General features: G+C 36.5%; 1 protein-coding gene across 3 annotated transcripts in view; it reads right to left on the bottom strand.

The window, feature by feature from the left end:
* Positions 1-22,319, bottom strand: part of fbxw7 (F-box and WD repeat domain containing 7) — a 158,047-nt gene that overhangs the window by 69,032 nt on the left and 66,696 nt on the right. The window contains exon 1 of one of the 3 annotated variants that reach the window (XM_058796927.1): positions 5,375-5,758. The exons of the other annotated variants lie outside the window; for them this stretch is intronic. Coding sequence (XP_058652910.1) covers positions 5,375-5,599 — 225 coding nt within the window. The 5' untranslated portion in view covers positions 5,600-5,758. Of the gene's footprint in view, positions 1-5,374; positions 5,759-22,319 lie in introns of those variants that run through there. 3 annotated transcript variants of the gene reach the window in all.

Here is a 22,319-nt window from a genome sequence, read left to right as displayed (position 1 = left end):
CTGCAGAAGAACTAAAGTCAGATAGGTTTGGAATGAAATGAGAGTGAGTAAATGTTACCAATTTTAATTTTGGTGTAAATTTTCCCCTTAACAAGAAGAGTGCTTGATTAATGGGCTGACGACCATCACAACATCGAGTCAAAACAATTTTTTTCAGAGCAGTTGAGGTTCTGTCAGGTCAGGTAGGGGGGTATCCATGGAGGAACGCTGCTGCTTGACCTGCCATTCTAAGCGAACCAACTACCACCTCAAGTTATCCTGATAGCCAGACTCAGATTACAAGCTGTTAACAGCAACGATGTGCTGACTTCTACATCTTCTACATCTTTTCTATTGTAAAAGCTACACATTCAAAATGATCTTGACAACACGTGACAGATTAGCTGACGTCCCGTCATGTCTGTTAGTGGGGGTCCAGCCTTGCCATATGGAGAATGCCGCAATACTGTTTGCCCAACACTTTCTGTTTGTCTGTCCAGCGCTGGAATGGGCCTGCTCAGAATAGCTTTGGGCAGATGCCTTCACAGAGCGTTATTTGGAGCTCAAGGGCAATGCAATCCCATCATCTTCCTCCTATAGAAGCTGGCGCGGAGGGGTGGGAGGACACAGCAGCTGACTGGATACTCAAACAGTACTCATACACAAGAAGGTGAGAAAAGGTCACCTGGGTAAAACCATTTTCGTTTGAGATAATGCCAAGACAGAATGGCAAGAGTTTCAATAAATGTGAGAACTATTTTTGCCCTTTTCAGAATTGTCCACAAAATCGAGAATGAGCCTTGGGCTGATCTTCTATACCCACAGTACAATGACAGAATGTTTACTTAAAAGAAGGCTAAGGTAATAAATGTGTGCTTCTGAAATCTCCATTCTATAATAGAGTTTGAGAATCTGATCCCTTTTTTAAAAAATCTGTTCAGATGGTTTAAGAAATGTAAATGAACAATTAATAAAAGGGATTTCATGATTCATTTGAATCACCGTTCAGCATTCTGCATCTATAAGGTAAATACTTATTTTCATTATACATTACAACCCAGTAATCCCCCAAAACCATTCCCAAACCAGTCTCATTTCTCTCCGTTGTCTTTATGTTCTGCAGCAGAAACCAAAAAAAAATCATTGGGTGTGGAACATGAAGCTAACCAAATGATCATTTCAGTTTCATAAGTTGTATTCAGAAGAAATTGATCTAAAATTCACTCTAATCCTCACTGTATGGTAAAAATGCTTTGTGTGCATACATATAATTTGATATGTATAAAAAAAATAAATAAATAAAAAACCTTAAATGACTAGCTATAAACCTTTGTTAACAGCTTGCAGTGTAGCCAACTATCTAATTTGCTTAATTGTTGTTTAAATGAGTAACAGCTTAGAAAAGGCTCGCAACACAAAAATAATGTGTAGGATATGTATAGGAAATACTCTCATTTAAAGGCAGCACTACAGATAGTCTGCAAGAGGCGGCAACTGTAAGGATGGCTGTGTACAGCTTGCCAAGTAATCTGGGGACCATTATGGCATCAATATGTTGCAGTCCTTTTTATAGAATCTTGAAAAAGGAAGGTTATAAGGTATGACTTTTTCCAACTGAGACATGATATAGACTTCTATTTGCCTTTCGATCCAACAGAATTTACGATAAGACCAGTGTGAGCTTCACACTGCCCATACATGAATACATGCACCATCTTGTCTCAATTTAAAATAAAGCCCCCATGGTGAACTAACCGCACGCAGTGCATAGAAACACAAACACTTCAAAACAAATCAGAGTGCAGTGACGACCCTCAAAGCCAGAGCTTTTTTTATTTTATTTTTTTGAAATACCGTACAGCATGTAACATTTACCACACTTAAATTTGTTTGTATGAGCTACAGGGCTCTCATGTATAGGAGATTGTTAGCACATGGCTCACTTTAAAAACACACAGAAGGCCTTTTAGTTCTTGCACACTTTAGAACATCTTTAGGAAGACTTCTAAAAGAAACTTTAAAGAGACCAAGCATAGTACCCTGCCACTCAAATGTAAGATCCTTTTTTTGTTTTGGTATAAATTGAAATTAAAACAACTGCTTCATGCTGGAGCTACACGCCAGATGGATCGGCTAGAAGAAAATTCTCATCGAAAGATTTGTTATTCGCATTGTGTGTATATATATATATATATATGTGTGTGTGTGTGTGTGTGTGTGTGTGTGTGTGTGTATATGTATATATATGTGTGTGTGTGTGTGTGTGTGTGTGTGTGTGTGTATATATATATATATATATATATACATACACATACACAGGAGGTTTGGAATCATGTGAGGTTCAGTAAATGATAATTTTTGGGTAAACTATCTCTTTAAGGAAACTGGCATAGTGAGACTTACAGGCTAAAGGTAAGAGCTCAAGTAGCAAATGGCTCTTGATGGTGACCATGGCAGTGGCATAGCACTCGTGGGCAGGACCGGATCATTTTACCCATATGGCAAAGCAGAACCGGAATAGAAAGGAAATACGCACCCAAGTGCTCTGGTGTGAAAACGCAAGCTCATTTCCTGGGGGTCTTTCCAGAAACAGCTGACTTCTATACCAGGCCTGGGAAAAATAGAAGGTTTTGTCCCCTCAGCATGTCTTCATTGGAAACTCCGTTGCCAGCTATTTCTACCAGTGACTCTGAGATGGGGCAAGGGCTAAAAAAAGTCGAACTGGAAGAAGAAAGACAATTTTTTGTCATGAAACTAACTCCATATAAAGACGGAATATTTGGGTATGAAAAGAGTATTTTCATCCTAAACTTCATCCCTTCTGGACGTCTTTGCCATTTCCTTTCTACAATGATAAAAGAAGCTGTTTCTTTATCCTCAGTGGACCTGCAGAACCTGCTGAGCGACGTTTCATGGATCTTATATTGGTCTATGGGGACCATAAGAAATTCAAACTATTCCATTCACTGGGGCCAGCTGGTGGATCTCAAGTCACTTCTGCAAGGTGGTGTCTAAACCAGCTGCTCATTTGGAAAGGCATGGGGACGCCTGTTTTGTGATGTTGAGGTTTACAGATCTATTTTTCGTTTGTCTATTCCTCCTTTCGGTTTGAGGGACTCAATGGAGGCCTGATTTTACAAGGAAAGAAGGGACAACGTTAATTCTGAATGCCGCTTCTCAAGAACAAAGACAAGCCTCAAGAGGAATGTTTCCGGAAGTTAATCTTCTGGAAGGAACATGTGCACATTAGTGATACAGAGCATTTTATTTGGCTTTCACCCTGCGCTATCATTTGGTTGGTTCCTCAATCTCTTGAGGACAAATTGGGCACTTAGCCCATAGTTACGGCAAATACTGCAGGGATTCCTTGTTTTCTACCATGGTGCTTTAGTAATAAATGACTTGGGTAAGACATCATGTTTCCATTGACCTTCCTAAAATATAAAAGCAGCTAACCTACCGTTCAAAAGTCTGAGGTCAGTAGGACTTTTAAAAAGGTTTTTAAATAAGTCTCTAATGCTCTAACCAAAGCTGCATTTAAATCAGAAATCCAGTAAAAGCATAATATTGTGAAATATTGGTAAAAATGTAAAAATATAAAACGTTTTTAAATTATATTTTGATATACTTTTTTTAAATTGTGCTTTATTCCTGTGATGGCAAAGCTGAATTTTCAGCAGCCATTAGTCAAATCTTGAGTTTCACAAAATGCTTCAAAATAATTCTATTATGTTGATTCAGTGCTCAAGAAACATTGAAAACCATTATTCTGCTTTGTGTGTGTGTGTGTGTGTGTATAAATGATAAACAAAGCTGAAAAGAACAATATTTAATCAAAATAAAAATCTTAAAATTTGTCTTTTTTTATTGTAATTTTTGTTCTATTTAATACTTTCTTGCTAAATGAAAATATTAATTAAAAATGTATTTTAAAAAGTATTAATTAAAATTTACAGACCCCAAACTTTGGAATGGTAATGTATTTTCACACACTCCCTCTACAACTAATTGCCTTCCTTCTTATAACTCTTCATTACTCAAATTCCAGATAAAGGTTGCTTAAGGTTGCAAGCGTTTAAAATAACGGCAATATTTGGAAGCTACATACAAAAGCCAGCGACATTAGACACCTAAGACTACAATAGAGGCTGCCATAAATGGCAATGTCTATAAATAGAAGTTTCTGAAAGTATGATTTAGTAACGAGGAAAATGAACTTCCTCGTTATCTTCAGCCGACCCAATTGAAGAAACAAACATGTTTATTTGCTGTTTTCAAGCGCGCCCTTATTTTCCAATAAATGAGACCGCTTTATTTATTTATTTATTTATTTTTAAATGGCTGGTACCGGAAGGTCATGAGTCAAACTTTAAGCCAGTTGGCGAGGTGCAACATTGCAGCGAGTTGTCCATGAACAGCGTTATCGTGCACAGTGTCCTTCCGGCCTCTCCCGCTTTGACTATGCAGCACACGCGTCGCTGTATTATGGGATTGGTGGGACGTTACGAAGACCAGAGAGCAGCTGCTTTCCTACCCAATCAATACATTTTCTCTGGATCTGGGCAGGGTTAAAAATAGGAACTCCCAGGCAAGTCTTTTTAAGGTCACTGGATGGGATCTTGCTGGCGACTAAAGAAATCATGACAAATAAACTACGCAAGCATATATTTCTTTTTCTATCCTCATATCTGTTTTGGTCAATATGATTACCCATATGTTCCTTCAATTAAAAAAAAAAAAAAACATTTTGTCAATGTCGCTACGCGACTTCACTGAATAATGTGTGTAATGTGAAAGCAGCATTAAAATGACAGCAATGCAGCACAGTATGACATGTTCATAGACCGGCGCTGCTATATTGAGACTCCTGACTGCGCTCAAGCAATTACTGCTATTGTTGGTTTAAGAACGACAGGGAGGCTGAAGGTTGAACGATGACTCACAATCCCAGCAGTTCCCGATGCATTTTAAACAGCACCAAAAAGCACTGATTCTATTCAAAATCCAAAAGCATTATACTAAGATTGAAATTTCCTGGGGAACAGTTACAAAATTGCACATATACTGTATAAATCAAGGATGTCAAGTAAATAATTTTTCCTAGTAAAAAATGGCTAGTTAAATCCTCCATTATTCCAGGTCGAAATGTTAAATGCAAAACATTTAGTTTTGAAATCACCATGATTGAGATGCCCAGTGTAAACTCACATCAAGAGTGAAAATAAATATGTATTTCTGGCCAAGAATACATTGTCTACTTATTTACACAAGCAAGTAAACACCAGACAATATTCAACCATGCAGTGAAGTAAACTATTAATTTCCAGACCAAAGCAACTGCCATTACGCCAGGCATGCTGTAGGGCATTGTCGTGTTTAGATTCCTGGGACTCACCCGTCTGCGACAGAAGGGCAGACTTTGAGCTATGATGTTGATGCTGAAGATCTTGAGGACTTTCTGGGGGGGTAAAGGCTCCTTGGTGACATCCTTGGGGTCAGCCAGCTCCAGTGCCTGGCTCTCCGGGTGAGCCTGGGGAGCCTTCTCCTTGCCTGAGGACTTGGTCATCTTTCTCCTCGGGCAGGCTGATGAGAAACGGGGAATGGGGCAATGCCGCAGCATTGCCAACCCAGAGCTAGTAGGTCATATCCCAGTAGAGGAAAATTTGTGGGATTTGGTCAGTGACAGAATCACTGAATTTCTCCAGAAACCAGCTCACTAGAATGTTTCTGAGTTTTAAGAGACACAACAGCTCTAAGTGTCCACACCAAGCTAGCTGCCCTGGATTGTGGCCCCTTTTAAAATATCAGAGGGTCTGATGTCATCAGTGAGTCTGTTGGGCCCAGCGGCAGCTGTCCTGTACTGGACTACCCCCACCTAAGCACATGAGCAGAGGAATCTACTGCCCTAGCCCACCATGGAGCAATATAGCCTCTGAGATTCACATCAGAGATTGACATATTCCTTTACATCTCTACCTTTACAGTAAAACACCAAGTTTGATTAAATGAGAACTTCCACTTGAATATACACCTAAAGAACACAAGGGGCTCACGGATTGCTAACAGTGTAAAATATTACATTATTAAATCAGTTTAAATCAGTACGCCTAATAAAGAGGGGAAAAATATACAAGCTTACACAGATCCTGTTTAAGAGTCACTTATTTAAAATGACCATCAGTTGACTGACAGCGGTCATGCCGTCTACTAACATTTTAAAGGCTTGTAAACCAGTGATTCCTACAGGATTCTGCATTAAGCAGCAGGGGTGCCTAAATCCACCCCTCATAACACAGTCATATAAACAAGCAGCCAGTAATAATAGGATTCAAGATTCATAATCCTCTAGCACACAAAACCTCACCACTAAAAGTAGTAACTTGCAGTTCAGTGAGTGATTCAGTGAAAGATTCATAAGACTGATAACTTCAGAGTTTGAACCATTAACAGTGATTGGTTCATGAATCATTGCAATGTATGTTTTTAACCCACGATGAAAGCACATTGAAAATGTGACATCTTGCCATTATTGTGATAAAGCCTACTACCAGAATGTTTTTAGATGTCTCTCTTAATAAAACACCTGATTCAACTCATCTTCTTAAGAGTATGAAGTTGAGAAACACGGACAAAGACAAATCACAAGTTTACATAGGCTGCATCTGAAATCATATTCTCCAAGTGGACAACTATGTTCTATACAGTATGAATGTAATCCAAACGTACTGTTTTCATTGTGCTGTTATAGTCATTTGACCTACAGCATCAGTTGCATGGCTTCATTGCCTTTCCTGTGGCCTCACTTTCAAATCTTAAAGTAGTAAGTTATCCGCTTACTTCTGGCCTACTGTTTTAAAAATCTACTGAATTAATATACTGTTTTCGCTTACTATAAGTAGGCATATTCAGATGCAGCCATAGACAAAAATTTTGTTTTGGTTTTTTTTTTGGGTGTCACACTGGTGATCACTCCACCACTGAAAACTGGTAAAAGAAAAACTGCTGTAAATTATCACAGGACATTAAAACTACTTTGCTTTTTATACCGCAATGAATGCCACACAGCCAAGCCCACTTCATGGGTTCAGTGGAGAAGGTTTTGAGGTTTAAAAGTTTGAGTGCCAGTGAAAAAAAATGTAATAAAATGACATCAATATCTACATTTTAGGAGCCCTAGGCCTAAATTGTAACAAATTATTTAGTACAATGTACATTTGTGGAATATAAAGTGGTCCTGTGATGCAGAGACACAAGGTTTATTAGAGTCAAATTGACCCGAGAGGGCCGATCTCATTTTTAGCCCTGGCCTGGAAACCCAAAATCTTCGGTCCTCTCACTTCATACAGACCCACATAAGCCTTGCCCTAATCTCATGGCGAACAACTATGCGCCGTATGTGCAGTGCTGAGCCTCGGCCTGTTAGCATGACTGGCACAAGGTAATTGCTGGGAATGCCAGAAATGCGAGGGATTTAACCCTGGCTCCTGCAGAATGTCAGGCACAGCCTTCTGTTAGGAGGAATCCTTTATTCTGCATGCCCGTCGCTTTTTAAATATAGCCTCTCTAGGGCTGTTAGGGGAAGAAACTAGGGTCTGGAAAGGAAGAAAAGGGAATTTTCATTTATGAGATCAAAAACAGATCAAACCACAACTTCACTCCAAGGAAAACAAGGGCTACTTCTAAGAAAATAAAACCCAACTCTAACAGAATGTCACATAAAAGGCTCCAAAAACTTGAAAAATTGATGTTACTGACGTCACCGTATTTGAGTTTGACGATGTATAGACGTTTTTCCTGCACAGAAAGACTCTTAACCAGAAGGATGCTTTGTATTTCCAGTCTCCAGTGTTTCTAGTCGAATTAGCATATATTCCGAGCTGATAATCTAATGTTAAACCTATTAAAATGTTTAAAAAAACACATGGCTCCATAGCGCCATCACTTTACAGTGTCGTAATGACCGTCATTTGTCAGTGCCTCACTCCTCAAAGTTTAATGAGTGTGTAGATTACACGAAGCTGCCGACGTTAGCTAAATTAAAAACAGCTGGGCACTATTTGAATGGGTTCCTATGGAGACCGGAACAGAAGAGCATCCAATCGGAAGTTAGAATAGAATTGGTAATGGCAGCACTCATCATTTACTCAGGAAAAAGGTCTATACACAGTACACGAGTTGAACAATCACCTGAGACCAAATGATCACTTCAATTTTTCTGTTTATACCATACAAAAAGTGATTTATATTGCTACATTTATGACAATGTTGGACCATAAAACTTTGGACTCAACTAACTTTCATTTTACGGACAAAAACATTTGATACATAACTCAAACATATTGTATCCCTCGAAAGAAAGAAAGAAACAAATGGCAATTTTCATTTTCAGTTGAAAAACATTGCTTGAAGTAAGTCTTAAGCCCCGTTCACACCAAGAACGATAACTATAAAGATAACTATATTAGCGTCCACACCAGCGAACGCTGTTTATTCTAAGCACACGCGCGTCCACCGCTTTAAATTCTCAAGCTCTTTATTGCAGGATGGATTCTGATTGGCTGTCAGTGTTTGTATCGTTTATCAGTTGGAAAAATCATTCTGAAAGTGAATCCAACAATATTGTTTCTCTGTGCCTTTATCGTTATAGTTGTGGTGTGGACTCTGCTATTCTTTAATATTGAGAACGATTTTTAAAACTAAAGTATATCTTTATCGTAGGGGTGGGCGCTATACCGGTATTAACATAAATATTTGCCTTAGATCTTGAAATTATGTTTTTGTTCTAGTTATATAAGGTTAAAATACATTTTGCCTGAAATTTAACTAAGGTCTACTAAAATATGATTCCATTTTTCCCCCCCCTCATATCGCGATATAATACCGATATCGTCTGGACGGTGGAAAATATTGTGATATGAATTTTAGCTCATATCGCCCACCCCTACTTTATTGTTATCTTTATTAGTTATCGTGCTTGGTGTGAATGGGCCTTTAGCCTTATTCACTGTTCTATTATACCTACAGTGAAGGAGACAGACAGACACGCATGCTCTGACACACTTTCACTTCAGTCGCCTGAAGCGAAGACATGAGGCATTTCTTAAGGTCACAGGGGTCGTCTTGAAAAGCAGACAGCACTCTTAAACAACCATGCAAAAACACCCAATTCTCCATACACTTTCAATAATTACACCAACACACACAGAGCCTAAGTTTTCCTTCGCTGCACTGATGAATCAACACAGCCAGGCAGGCAATAATTCACAACACTTCACATGACGTCTGTACAGCACCACACACATGACGGAGGCAAACGCCGCTCCTTGACAGTGTGACAGTCCACCTTCACAATCATGTGCAAGAACTGGTTAAAGTAATGAGATCTGCTGTAAACTCCACCACGATACGGGGTTAACACTCGCAGACAGAAAACAAAAAACTCTTACATTATGAGGATATGCATACATATTTGAATGGGATTTGGGTGACATTATAAAATAGATTTTTTTTAATATTTTCATAGTTTAATTGGAGGAAAATTTTGTGGCAAGCTATCCTGTCGCCTTCTACTCATAACTATAAAGTACTGAGACGACAGAAACCATACACATTCTTCTTCCTCTACTGCTCCAAAACAAAATAATAAAAGTATCAGAGACTATTGTGTGTGAGAGCATGACACTACATACAGCATAACTATGTAGTGCTCACACGCAGACAAGGCCAAAAGCCTGCAGTCGGCTCATTTGGGAGTAAAACAACCAAGTGAGCGATTAAAATTTCAGATGCTCATGAATCATTTATGTTTAAGCTGCTTGAGGGAAAAAGTTTTCTTCACTAGGTTCTTTAGGGATAAAGTTTTATGACAATAGCACATTTAGTACAAAAGGCAATCCTCCGGTGAAGCTCTAAAAGGAGAGATTTCCACATGGACAGTTTGCAAGGGCATTTGAACACTTGTTCATAAAACCGCTGTAAGTTTCGTCAAAGATCTAATAATAGTTCGAGCAGCATTTGCATAGCACAACATTCCTTCTACAGTTTTTAATAAGAGCAAAGCACAAAGTTGCTTAATATTTTCATTAAATATCAGACCTCTCTTACAAAACTTCAAAAAAAAAAAAAAAAGTACAGCACAGATCTAAAAGCAATTCTCATTTATTCTCTTTTAAGGTTGAATTCAGATATTACAGCTAATCATTTTTAGGTTGTCTCAGAGGTTGTTCACATCTGCCAAAAATTCCAAATTCTAAAGATATATATAGATATATTATATATTTATTTGGTCACACTTTATTTTAAAGTCCAATTCATGCTATTAACAAACCATTAAATATGGCTTTTGCCTCAAATTCGCTTAAATTGGCTGCTTATTAATAGTTAGTATGGTAGTAGTTAAATTTAAGTATTGGGTAGGATTAGGGATGTAGAATATGGTCATGCAGAATATATGCTTTATAAGTACTAATAAACAGACAATGTGTTAATAATAGGCATGCTAATAAGCAACTTAATAGTGAGAATTGGTCCATAACTCCATATACTAAAGTGTTACCATTTATTTATTTTATTTTATTTTTCCCCTTCTCCAGCATTCAACATTTTTGGGTTGGTAAGACTAAATGTTTTTGAGAGAAGTGTCTTATGCTCACCAAGGCTGCATTTATTTGATCAAAGACAGAATAAAAGCATATTTTGAAATATTCCCATTTTAGACAACTGTAAACATATTTTAAAATGCAATTTACTCATGTGATGGCAGAGTTTAATTTTCAGCATCATTATGTCAGTCTGACTTTTCAGTGGCACATGAACCATCAGAAATAAATGCTGATTTGGTGCTCAAGTAACTTTTCTTATCAATGTTGAAAACAGTTGTGCTGCTAATATTTTGGGGGAAACCATGATTTTGGTACATATAAAATTGAAATGTAAAACTATTGTACTGTCACGTTTGATCAACTTACTTGCATCCTCACTATTTATGTACTGCATTAATGGCATAATGTTGAGTAGTATTGAGTTAAAGTAACAAAAACAAAATATATATATATATTTATTTATTTCCATAAGTAAAAGTAGTCCACATTGGAACTTAAAACGTTGTGATTTTTGCAGTTTAAAAACAGTATATCACATTATCAAAAAACAAAATGGATAAAAACACAGATTTGGCTGCAGTGTGACAATATCGTAGAGCTCTAAATTGCTGTGATGAAATGTTATATAAACCGAGAGACCTGTGATTGTTACTGGTGTAGCTGCTCCAAATCTTATAACTTCTCCCAGAACAGCTGTGATAGAGCTTGTGCATGTTATTTTGGTAATCTTTGCTTGAAATACCTGATGTAGACTCCGATAATCAAAGTGAAAATCAAACCAAAACTTTGAGTCTTTGGCGGCCTCATGTGACAAATAGTGGAACTGTTGAACATTTTGATTGAAAATTAATTGTTCCAAATAAGAGACTGGGATTTAAAAATGCTGAATTCTTAGTTTGATGGCAAACATTGTAAAATACTTGGTAAAACACGTAAGCCTGCCCTTGCATCATCTCTGATAGACAATCTGCCTCACCACTTTATCCAAAAATGTAGCAGTTTCCTCACTGCAACAACGTCCAGCCACTCTTCACCTGTTCATCATCTTACCTTTACACTCCAGTGAGTCTTTGAGCAGATGGATGGGCTGATAATGGGGGTTGCCAGGCAACGTTTTGAAGGGCTCCCATAAGAAAGTTCCACCTCACAGGAAACGGAGGCAAGGCAGAGAGGAAGGAGTCATCTGATGTCCTTACTTCTGTCTTGAGGTTAAGACTGGCATATAAAATGTACTCAACCGCTACTGTTCACGACGTAAGCAGAACCATATTTATGTGGGGAAAAAAGTTTTGTTTTGGATTTTTTTCTCCATTTCTGTCACCGATGGAGTTTTGGTTCCTTGCCACTGTCACCTTTGGCTTGCTTCGTTGGGGACACTTATTTTTTGGCAATACTATCGACTTGATTGCACAGACACTATTGGAAGGTGACGTCACTGAACCAACAATGAATTGACTTTAATTGAAAAATTGACTTTGCTATTTTTTTTTAACGGCAAAAATGAATTTTGTTCGCACTATTGACACTATTTTTCTGTTTAACACCGTAAAGCTGCTTTGACAATCTGTATTGTATAAAACTCTATATAGAAAATTTGGTAAGGTTTGGTGAGATCAAAAATAAATTGATCTTAAAACGGGCTTAACGTGATAAACTAGACGATTAAAACAATTAAAACATTTTATTTTAAATTCTAGTAAATTCTATTGGAGAAATCTAATTGGGAAATTTCTTTTGCAAGATTAACCAATTTGGGCTTTTTCCTCATTACGGGAATGGGGTTAAATCACCATCTTTTGGTAAAAGAAAGATCACAGTCCTGTATAAACAACCCTGACACTGAATATAAAAAAGCAAAATATTCAAATAAGACAGCAGAGTGCTGTAGATTATAGATGCATGAGGCTGTGGGTGTGTAAACCTCATGTTAGTTTCCTACAGTTCTGTCTGGTGAATGACACTCAGATCCTTGAAGAAGAGTTTAGAGTACATGCAGCAGTGTGCGAAAACAGCTCTACAGAAGTCAAATGATCAAAACTATGAATATGAATGATACCAACCTTTATCCAGAAGAATAAGCCCTTCCCCATTGAGCACACAATGACAGATCCACACAGACTTTCATTACTAAACACTTCACTCGATGGAGTTCAGACACAGCAAGAGAACCACCTTCTGGATTGTGATAAAATTATACCTCGCTTGAAAACAGCAGCTCAGTATGCAGGAGAAATTCCTTCTCTCTCTCATTAGTGCACAAGAGGCAACTGTGAAGAGCCTTCACATGACCTCTGACTCAGCTTCACACAACAGTTTCTCAGAGGACAGGTGTCCACTTACTGCCTGTGTTCTTGTTCTCTCTCTTGTACACAAACAAGAAACATGCTGCAATAGTCAGCAAGTACACATACTAAAAAAAAATAAATAAATTGGCTTTAATTGGTTATTTAAAAATACAATTGCTGTGTTCATTTTATATACACACACACACGTCTTTATAAAATGTACTTCTGGCAGTTCATCTAGCTTTGGTGACTAAGCAAATAAAAAATAAATAAAAGTATTTTATTGAAAACATTTTATTGCTTGTTTCCCAATGTTCTTTTTTCCCTGAAGTCAAAAAGGTTGAGAAACACTTTTACTGTTATATATTAAAAGATTATTAAACTATTGCTTAAACATTTTTGTAAACAAATAAAATGAACCAAAATAAATGATTTCCATGGTCATCAAGTATAATCTCACCTTCGAGAAAACATCCCATTTGCAGATGGCAATATGCCAGTAAGATTATATTAAATCACAAAGATACAGATGCAGCCTCTTTCCTTACAGAATTTGTTTACTTAGGATGTCAATAAAAATTCTGGCTAACGTTCTGTTGATTCTTCAAACGCTACGCAAACACAAATGTAAAAAAAATATATATATTTACATAAAACCTAAATAATCCAAAAATACGTTTAAATTTAAAAGTACATTTGAAAACAGTATTACAATGAAAAAAATCTGAAAATGTGAAACTTTAGGCAAGCATGAAACTCAAGTAATCTTTATGTATATGAACATATTTTAGCATGTGTTTGGAGCTCAGCGCAGCAGCTTTCATGACACAATGTCTTAAACCCACAGCCCCCCGGAGATAATTCACAGCTCTTCACATGACGCCCGCACCACACGACATGCCAAAGAGCCAGATGCAGTTTCCCTGACAGTGTGACAGTCCGCCTCCATGTGTGCGCAAGAACAGGTTAAATTAACGAGCCCTGTTCTCCAATCCATCATATCCACTCGGTGAGTCATAAGACATGAGTGTGAGTAAAGGACAGTTTTCAGTTTTGGGTGAACTATCTCTTTAAGAACACAGTTTTGCAACTTTGCTGCCTTTTTTTTTTATTTAAAGGTTAGTAAAAGTGACTCATCGCAAAGAATTTGTTCATGGCTTTGAACTCTTTATGGAGGATTTTGTGAATTGAATTTGAAAAAAATACTCACAGAACCAAGACTTTTGAAAAAGTGAAGAGTGTCAATTCTCTATTAGACTCATATTCACATATTTAGAAGTCATGGAAAAGATCGACCATGAAAACACAACTTTTACCTCTTGCATCTTGTAACCTCAAAGCCTGTCAGTATTCAGTATTTAAACACAAGCATGGTAAAAGGACCTTCATTTTTAATTTTGTGGTGGGTTACAGCATCAGACACCAATTTGCATCCCTGTCCACATTGACTTTCAGTCCAGGACAGTGCTCAAAACCCAGAGAGGATCACGTGTGACGTGTTCTTCCTTTCAAACAGCCAGAGTAAAGGGATATAACTCAACAGAATGGACCACTGAGGTCTTGAGATGTGTTTTTAAGCATGTTTGAGCCATTTTTTACCTTGACACCATCTTAAAACTACAAAGTTCATGTTGCAAAATGCCAAACCAACTGAAGCACACGGCCCAAGAAATCAATCTGATGCATAGATAAATAGGCTAACAATTACAAAATAAAATTAATAAATAACTATGGACAGTCACCCCCAATTAAGCTGAAAAAAACAGTCATACTAGTGAACAAGTATAGACAAAGTAAACACCCAAGCAGACATTATTCTTCTGTTTTGGTGCACTGTTAAAATAAGAATAAAGGACCAGTATATACATATTTTACTGACTCAGATCAAAGCATCGGACACAAGCTTGATCTCACACTGTTAGGTTCACTTCACGCTACAAAAATACACTGCAGTAAGACTTGAGAGTGGTTCAGACAGAGCTGTGCCATATGACTGTTTGGTGTTGTGTCCCGAGAAAGGGCATATGTAATGAGACGTGCATATAAAACATTCAGAGCGCTCTTCCTGTGATGCAGCAGCTCCAGGCTCGGAGCCTGACAGATGGTGCCAGTCAGATGATCCCAGAGTGGGAAAGTGCCAGTGCTTTCCTGCTCTCACCTGGGGATGAGGGGAAAGTGGGTGTGTTTGTGCTTCTTGGCATACCTGTTACTCTCGTCGCATAGAGGAGGGTGGGGTAAGATGAGCCGCTTCACACCCAAGACTTCCTCACGGAGAAATGAGGTAAAGCTAATACACCAAATTATACTGCAGGATGTCTGCTTTCAACAAAAATCCAAAATAAAATAAAATAAGCGTAAGCTGTGTCAGGTCAAGGGGTAAGATAAATCATAGCACACTGTGAACAACTTCAAATAAAAATATGACCATAAGAAAAAAGAAAAAAGCACAATCTTTATATTTTTCTGCACATTAATAGTTTCATAAATTTAATCAAAAAAATTTTTTAGAATTTGAACGTGGCAAAACAATTTGTATTGGGTTTTTTATTAAGTGTATTAATATGTGCTTGTACTCTACTAAGTGTATTACTTTGCACTTCCAATATATTTATAATTTTAAAAGATATTAGTATTTATTGCATTTGGAGGTAAATTAATATAAAAAGGTGAAAATTCTCTAGCATCTGCATCAAATCAGAGACCTTAACTGCCCCAAAACCATTGCCCTAAGTCCAAATTCACATTACTAACAAAAAAATAAAAATAAAAAAATAAATTATACTAACAAAAACAGAAGAGCTTTAAATGCAAATGAAAATTAGGAAATTTTACACATTTAACAATAAATAATGAAGGGTGGGGCTAAACTTCACCCACTGGGATTTAACTGAACCAGGAAAAGCACTTAGGACGAATAAACCGGGTCAGTTTTGAAGTTAGGTTGTCTTTAACAGCAAACTGCTTATTTTCAGGCCATTTCTGAGCTCAAAGCTGACATTAATTGCAGTCATTTTCCCAAACCAGAATTCAAGGCCAAAGACTGCAGATCCAGCAATGACTGCAAATACAGGAAATCTAACATGACTTCTCTAGTGTGAATAACACGGTAAACACCATGTACACAGGTCAGGGGCCAGCCAGTGTTTCATCCAGATCAAAAAGTGTATCTTTTGATGCCGCAATCACTTTTTGAAATCAGAGAGCGATTAGGCCCACCTCCACTCCACTTGACGACAGCAGAGGCTTAACATCAACTCTGTTACCAGACATAACATGTCCATTTCATCTTCCTTTCTTTGAAGACCATCTGTGATCCCACACAGGCTGTTTAAATACACTTGGATCTCTTAATGCGGTTGTCTGATGTGAATAGTCTTCAAAGGACTGCACCGCCTTTAGCCCGGGTGTATTTTTTAAAACCAGTCTATACGACTGCTTATTGTATTAACAAGCTAACATAAACATTTTTAGCTTAACGTCTCTCCTGAATATCAAACAGCTGCTGTACTCCCATTTGTTTGTCATCAGACGGCCGACGTAGAAGTTACACTGCAGGACTGTGACCTAAAATGACACTGCAAGAACTTCAGAGGACAGCAGGATTCGAAGCCAATTAATCGGCTGTCGCTAAAACTCCCTAAATTAGTCTCAGATGGCAACAGCTTTAAAAAGAAAATGTGAGGAAAAGCAGCTTGTTTTTAGCCACACTTAAATTAAATTGTACGTAACAGTGTCGCGCATTTTAAAATCATCAATTTACTCAGAGGATTCAAAGAATTTTCAATGTATGTCCCAATTATACCGACTTCTTAAACATAAAAGGGGGTAAAATTGGGTTTTGTGGGGAGGTGGGTGAAAATATATATTTCTAATTAGCTCAAGTTTAATTACAGATTTAATTTAAAGAATGTCTTCTGGGCATTTTCGTCCAGCTTGTTCATTTTTCAGAGTGTTTATCCATGACCTGATTCAATAGTCTGTTTGAATCCATAAAACCCAAGGCTTAGGTTCAGCACAGATCTAAAGAGGCTCCCGGTTCACATAATACGGGTCTGCTTTCATCTCCGTCTTTGGATTTATGGAGAAATGACACTTCCTTTCTGATGCGAAACCTTGATGTGTCTGCAGCTTAATCTGTCACACAGTAATAGTTAATTACACCTTAAATATTACATAAATCATGAACAACGAATACAAGGGTACAAATAGCACTCATCAGATTTCTGCATAATTAACAACTATTTTTTTGTAAATCACAGGACAGCTAAATAAGGGTACCATAAACTTAGAGCAGACAGGAGTTTGCAGGGTGGAAATACACTAGAGAAAAGCCTTTTTGAATTGTGCAATACTCAGTATATTAAAATAAAGAAAAAATAGTAATGTGAAAAATTACAATAAAACTTGTCATCAAAATATAATCTGGTTAGTAAATTATTTTACCACTGTCAGGCATAATCAAGTGTTTAATTTTAGAACCTGTCTACTTCTGTCTCAGGTGCCAACATTTTCAAACAATAATTTCCACACAGGTGCTCAGAAACATTTTCTAACCTGCTATGTGATATGCAAAATGCAAAGACAAGCTTTCACAGCGTTTTTTATTTTATTTATTTTTTCTTAACTAAAGGGTGGAAAACGGTAACATGCACCTACCAAAACAAATCCTAGTACCTTTATACGGTGCGAGTTGGTTATGCAAATGACGCAATTAAGTTAAAGACAGCTAATCATTTTTTTTACTAGTTTTCTAGTGTTTGACAGCAAAATTACGTTCATTAAAAACAAATGATTATTCAAACTGTTTCTTTTTTTTCTTTTTGCATGTTTTAATCAAATGTGGATACTGTCATTATCTAACTGGAATCCATTTTCACAATCAACTAGTTATGAATTTACACTACTTTAAATAGTAAAATAAAGTCTTTCGAAGTGACAAAATCCACTTTTAATCTGGCAATCTGCTAGGAATCTTTAAAAATGTTGCGAAACAGGAAAGGTACATTACAAGGAAACATTTTTCTTGCTTAAAAGTTAAGTAGTCAGGTTTCACCTTCTACCATTACATGTTTGTTTAAATGGAACTGCTTCCACGTTCATTTCTTCAGTCCTGCTAAATCAACCTTGGAGGTCAAGACTCTGACTTCAGGGACTGATGTCAGATGAGAAAGTTCTGCACTCTACTCAGTGTTTCAGTTCTTTATTCTGTTGCCTTACACTGCATGAGGGAATTCAATCATTACTGAGCTTAACACAAACACTATCAGTTACAGGATGTTGCTTTTGAATACAAATTTGGCATTAAAACCCACAGTTATTTCTATCACAGCCTTTTCAAGAGCCCAACATTAGCATACTACAGAAAGCTCTGAATGCATAATCCCATACCAGAAAAAACACATGGTGGAACAACATTTCCTCAAGGAAAATATTTTAGAACGACCTCATTTACAAAGGTTGAGCATTTCCTATTCACGTTCTTAATGAAATCTTGATTAGCCGAGAGGATTAGGACAGATTAGCCACAGATGCGCTCAGTACCATTGAGTCTATAAATCACACTAGACCAAAAGAGCTAGAAAAGAGTCCCCCCCCCAAAAAAAATTACTTCAAGTGCCATTTTCAAAACTGAATGGTCAGTGGGGTTGACTAGTCAACTAATCGCCTTTACAAGAAGCCTTGGTTTGGGGGGACTCATTAAATAACAGCTGGACAGACCAGAACGAAGCAGAACATAGTGGTTTAAAAATATATTTTTAAAGTTTTCAAACTACTTTCGACTTGTCATCATAATGCCATAACACTCAATGTAAGATTCTCAAAAACAAAAAGCATAAGTCAAAGACATACTTAAATCAAATTAATGAATTAAAAAATAAAGGCTGTCTATTACAACTGACAACTTAAATAGTCTTGTCAAGGTAACCAAAGATTGCTCAAAATTTAGCAATGCAAGGAGATACAAACCTTATTTTCACCTTTGCTTGATTTTCAAAGCCAAATATGGGTTGACAGATTATCGGCCTAGCCGATTATCAAATTCAATATTAAGCATTTTTATTATTGTATCAGCCATTTTCAAAACTGATTTGCAGATAAAATAATTTAAAAGCATTTTAAAGAAAGTTTTTGTCAGAGCCCTTGTTAGTCTTAATTTGATATTGATTTTTACACCAAACATATAAATCGGTTTGAAATATCGGTTAATGGTCTATTTGATCTGTAATAATCGGTATCGGCATTGGCCCTGAAAAACACATAACGGTCCAACCCTAAAGCCAACTAAATGATATGGGCATTATTAGCCACTTAAAGCTAGAGGCAAACATATATTTAAAATCCAAATATTTTAAATCAAATAGTTGCAATGAGCAACACCATGTATACTGTAGCTCAACACACAAATCTCAAACATGGTGATCAACAAATGTTAATATGAACATTTGAACCATTAGACAGCATACTAACAGTGACAGCAGCTTAAATTAAGCCAGTAAAATGTGAAGTGATTCTCTTTTTTAAAATATTTGTATAATTTTATAACCTGCAATGTAGGTTGTAAACTTGCACAACACCGTGCAACATAAAACTGTTTGTTCAGATGACTATATTCAGAAAGCTGGAAGAACATTTGCCTGTATAGTAGTAAGTCTCCAAGTAAGGTCAACAAAACAACTTGTTAGAAACATCTTGTTCAGTTCGCACATTATAATAGACGATTCCTACTAAATCTGTTCAAACTACTTTGCAAGTTGTTTGTTTTTTTTACAGTGTACTAAAATATTCTTTATATATTTAATTATTTACCAGAAAAGTGTTTTTTAGAACTAAAAAAAATTACTAGTTGAATTATTTACTTATTTACATTGGGTTAGGGTTAGTCCAAAATAAAAAGGGTTAGACCAAAATAAACTAAAAATATAAAATAATTTATAACCAAATATTTGCTTGATCACAATATGAAACTAAATTCTATCAAATTATTTTAATTATTATTACCACATTTTCTCTCCAAACATTTCTGTGGACCCCTAGCACCCTCTTGCGGACCCCGGTGTGCCCAGAGACCAGTTTGAAAACCCCTCTGCTACCAACCAAAGCACAACACACTGTCAACAGACTAATTAAGTCACCACTGTTAATTAAAAAAAATACAACCTAAAACTTAGCAAAGTCAATTAATCAACCATCTTGACCCCATCCCTACTAGACAGGCAGCTCAACAGATTTGTGGTTAAAAAAAAACAAAGAAAACATTTACATCCTTTTGAAAAGGCACACTCCACACATCACTGTTCTGTGAACCTCAGCCCTGCTGTGGCTGCCTCAATCAGATAAACACTGTTCTCATCCAAAACACACAGCGGCTTCAAAAGGAGGATGAGACGCTCTCCACACACAGATGTGATAAGATGTTCTCTGGAGATTCACTCACCAGTAACAGCGCAACCTTCTTCATACTGCGATTCCCCATGGCAGCTCAGAGAGATTCAGCTCAGTCACAGACAGAAATGGTAAAAGATTTGCAGGTCGTCTTCTGTCAGAGCGTTGACAAGCGTGTCGACATCATGAGGATGAGGAGGGTCTGTGCGCTCTTGCATTCCCTCCCCTCGCTCTTCTCCATCTCCGCTCATTTGTATTTCCTCTTTGCTCAAAAGCAGACCCAATCTCTCTCTTTTGATTCAAGCTGACCAATACACAACATTTGAAAGAAAATGCTTGTGTACACCACATGTCTTGCCAAAAAACACAAACACATAGTGGTGCGAACGTCTATGGCTTCTGATGTTTACATTTAACAATCCACCACTGTGACTGATAAACCAAGGTCATGCAAATCAGAGCCACAGATACACATCTCAATTATTTTGGTCGGCTGAAGAGTCAAGTCAGTATGTCAGCGACACTCCTCCTGACCAAACTGGGTTTAGAGGTCACTTCCATCTGACCCCATCAACATCAATCGCATACCCATACAGATAAAGAATGTGATGGTATGTTCATACTCACAAACTGTAAGCATATATCAAGGGTCACCCTGGATGACAAAACCAGTCTCAAGCGTCAATTTTTAGAAATTGAGATTTATACATAATCTGAAAGCTGAATAAATAAACTTTCCATTGATGTATGGTTTGATAGGATCGGATAATATTTGGCTGAAATCTGGAATCTGAGGGTGCAAAAAAATCTAAATATTGAGAAAATCACCTTTAAAGTTGTCCAAATTAAGTTCTTATCAATGCATATTACTGATCAAAAATTAAGTTTTGATACATTTACGGTAAGAAATTGACAAAATATCTTCATGGAACATGATCTTTACTTAATATCCTAATGATTTTTGGCATAAAAGAAAAACGTGTGTACCCATACAATGTATTTTTGGCTATTGCTACAAATATACCCCAGCGACTTGAGACTGGTTTTGGTCCAGGGTCACATATGATCAACCAGTCCAGTTAAATAAAGCTCAAAGGCTATCCATTTGAGGTCAATGACAAGTAATAACAGGCATCTTGCAGCATAATACAAGCCTGCTGTTTGAACCCTCAGACACGGACAGGCCCAGACCAGATCTGCAAACTCTTTCCACAAAAATCCCAAAGAAAATACACAATTTGTGTGCAGCAGATGATATTTGGAATGACACGAGTGAGTAAATTACAACATTACAAATTACAACTCAGGTTTCCTCAAATAGAAGACTAATAATTTATTAGTCATATATATATATATATATATATATATATATATATATATATATATATATATATATATATATATATATATATATATATATATATATATATATATATTAAAAAAATAAATAAATAAATAAATAGAAAACTGTAAATGCGATTATCAAAGTAAAAGTCTTTGGAAATGTAATGCGCGTCAGGAGAAATTTTTCACATGCACTAAACTTCCAACATTTCTTTCAGAAATAAGTTTCAGCACTTTTTGTAATGTCAGAATTGTAACAAATTTGTTGTCCACTAAACACAGACTTAAAAAGGTCTCCCTGCAGTTTTCAACCAAAATAAAAACTTGAGGGTTTAATATTTGAAAATGAAGAATCTTAGAGATATGAGTTTAGTAATACATAGTGTAAAATAAAATGTATTATGAATAGATTAATTAAATTGTATTTTATTTAAATTATAGTATCAAATTGTAGTACCAAAAAATAAAATTGTGTAGTATCACAGTAATATATTCTGTCGTCTTTTTTTTTGTAATCAGATTTAAAAAGAGTATAAATGTTTATATTACAATTCAAAATACAATATAATGACAAAATCATAAATTCAAATAAAAACAATTAGCATAAAACACTTAGTTTAAATATCTTATTTCTTTACTTGCATGTCACGTAACCCGTTAACAGTGAACATGCAAATGTGTCGAAATACTAACTTAAAATCTCAAGGGGGTACTTTAAGAAAACATG

Source organism: Onychostoma macrolepis, chromosome 01 (genome assembly GCF_012432095.1).
Source record: "Onychostoma macrolepis isolate SWU-2019 chromosome 01, ASM1243209v1, whole genome shotgun sequence".
NCBI classification, from domain to species: domain Eukaryota; kingdom Metazoa; phylum Chordata; class Actinopteri; order Cypriniformes; family Cyprinidae; genus Onychostoma; species Onychostoma macrolepis.
This window is presented reverse-complemented; position numbering and strand designations above follow the sequence as displayed.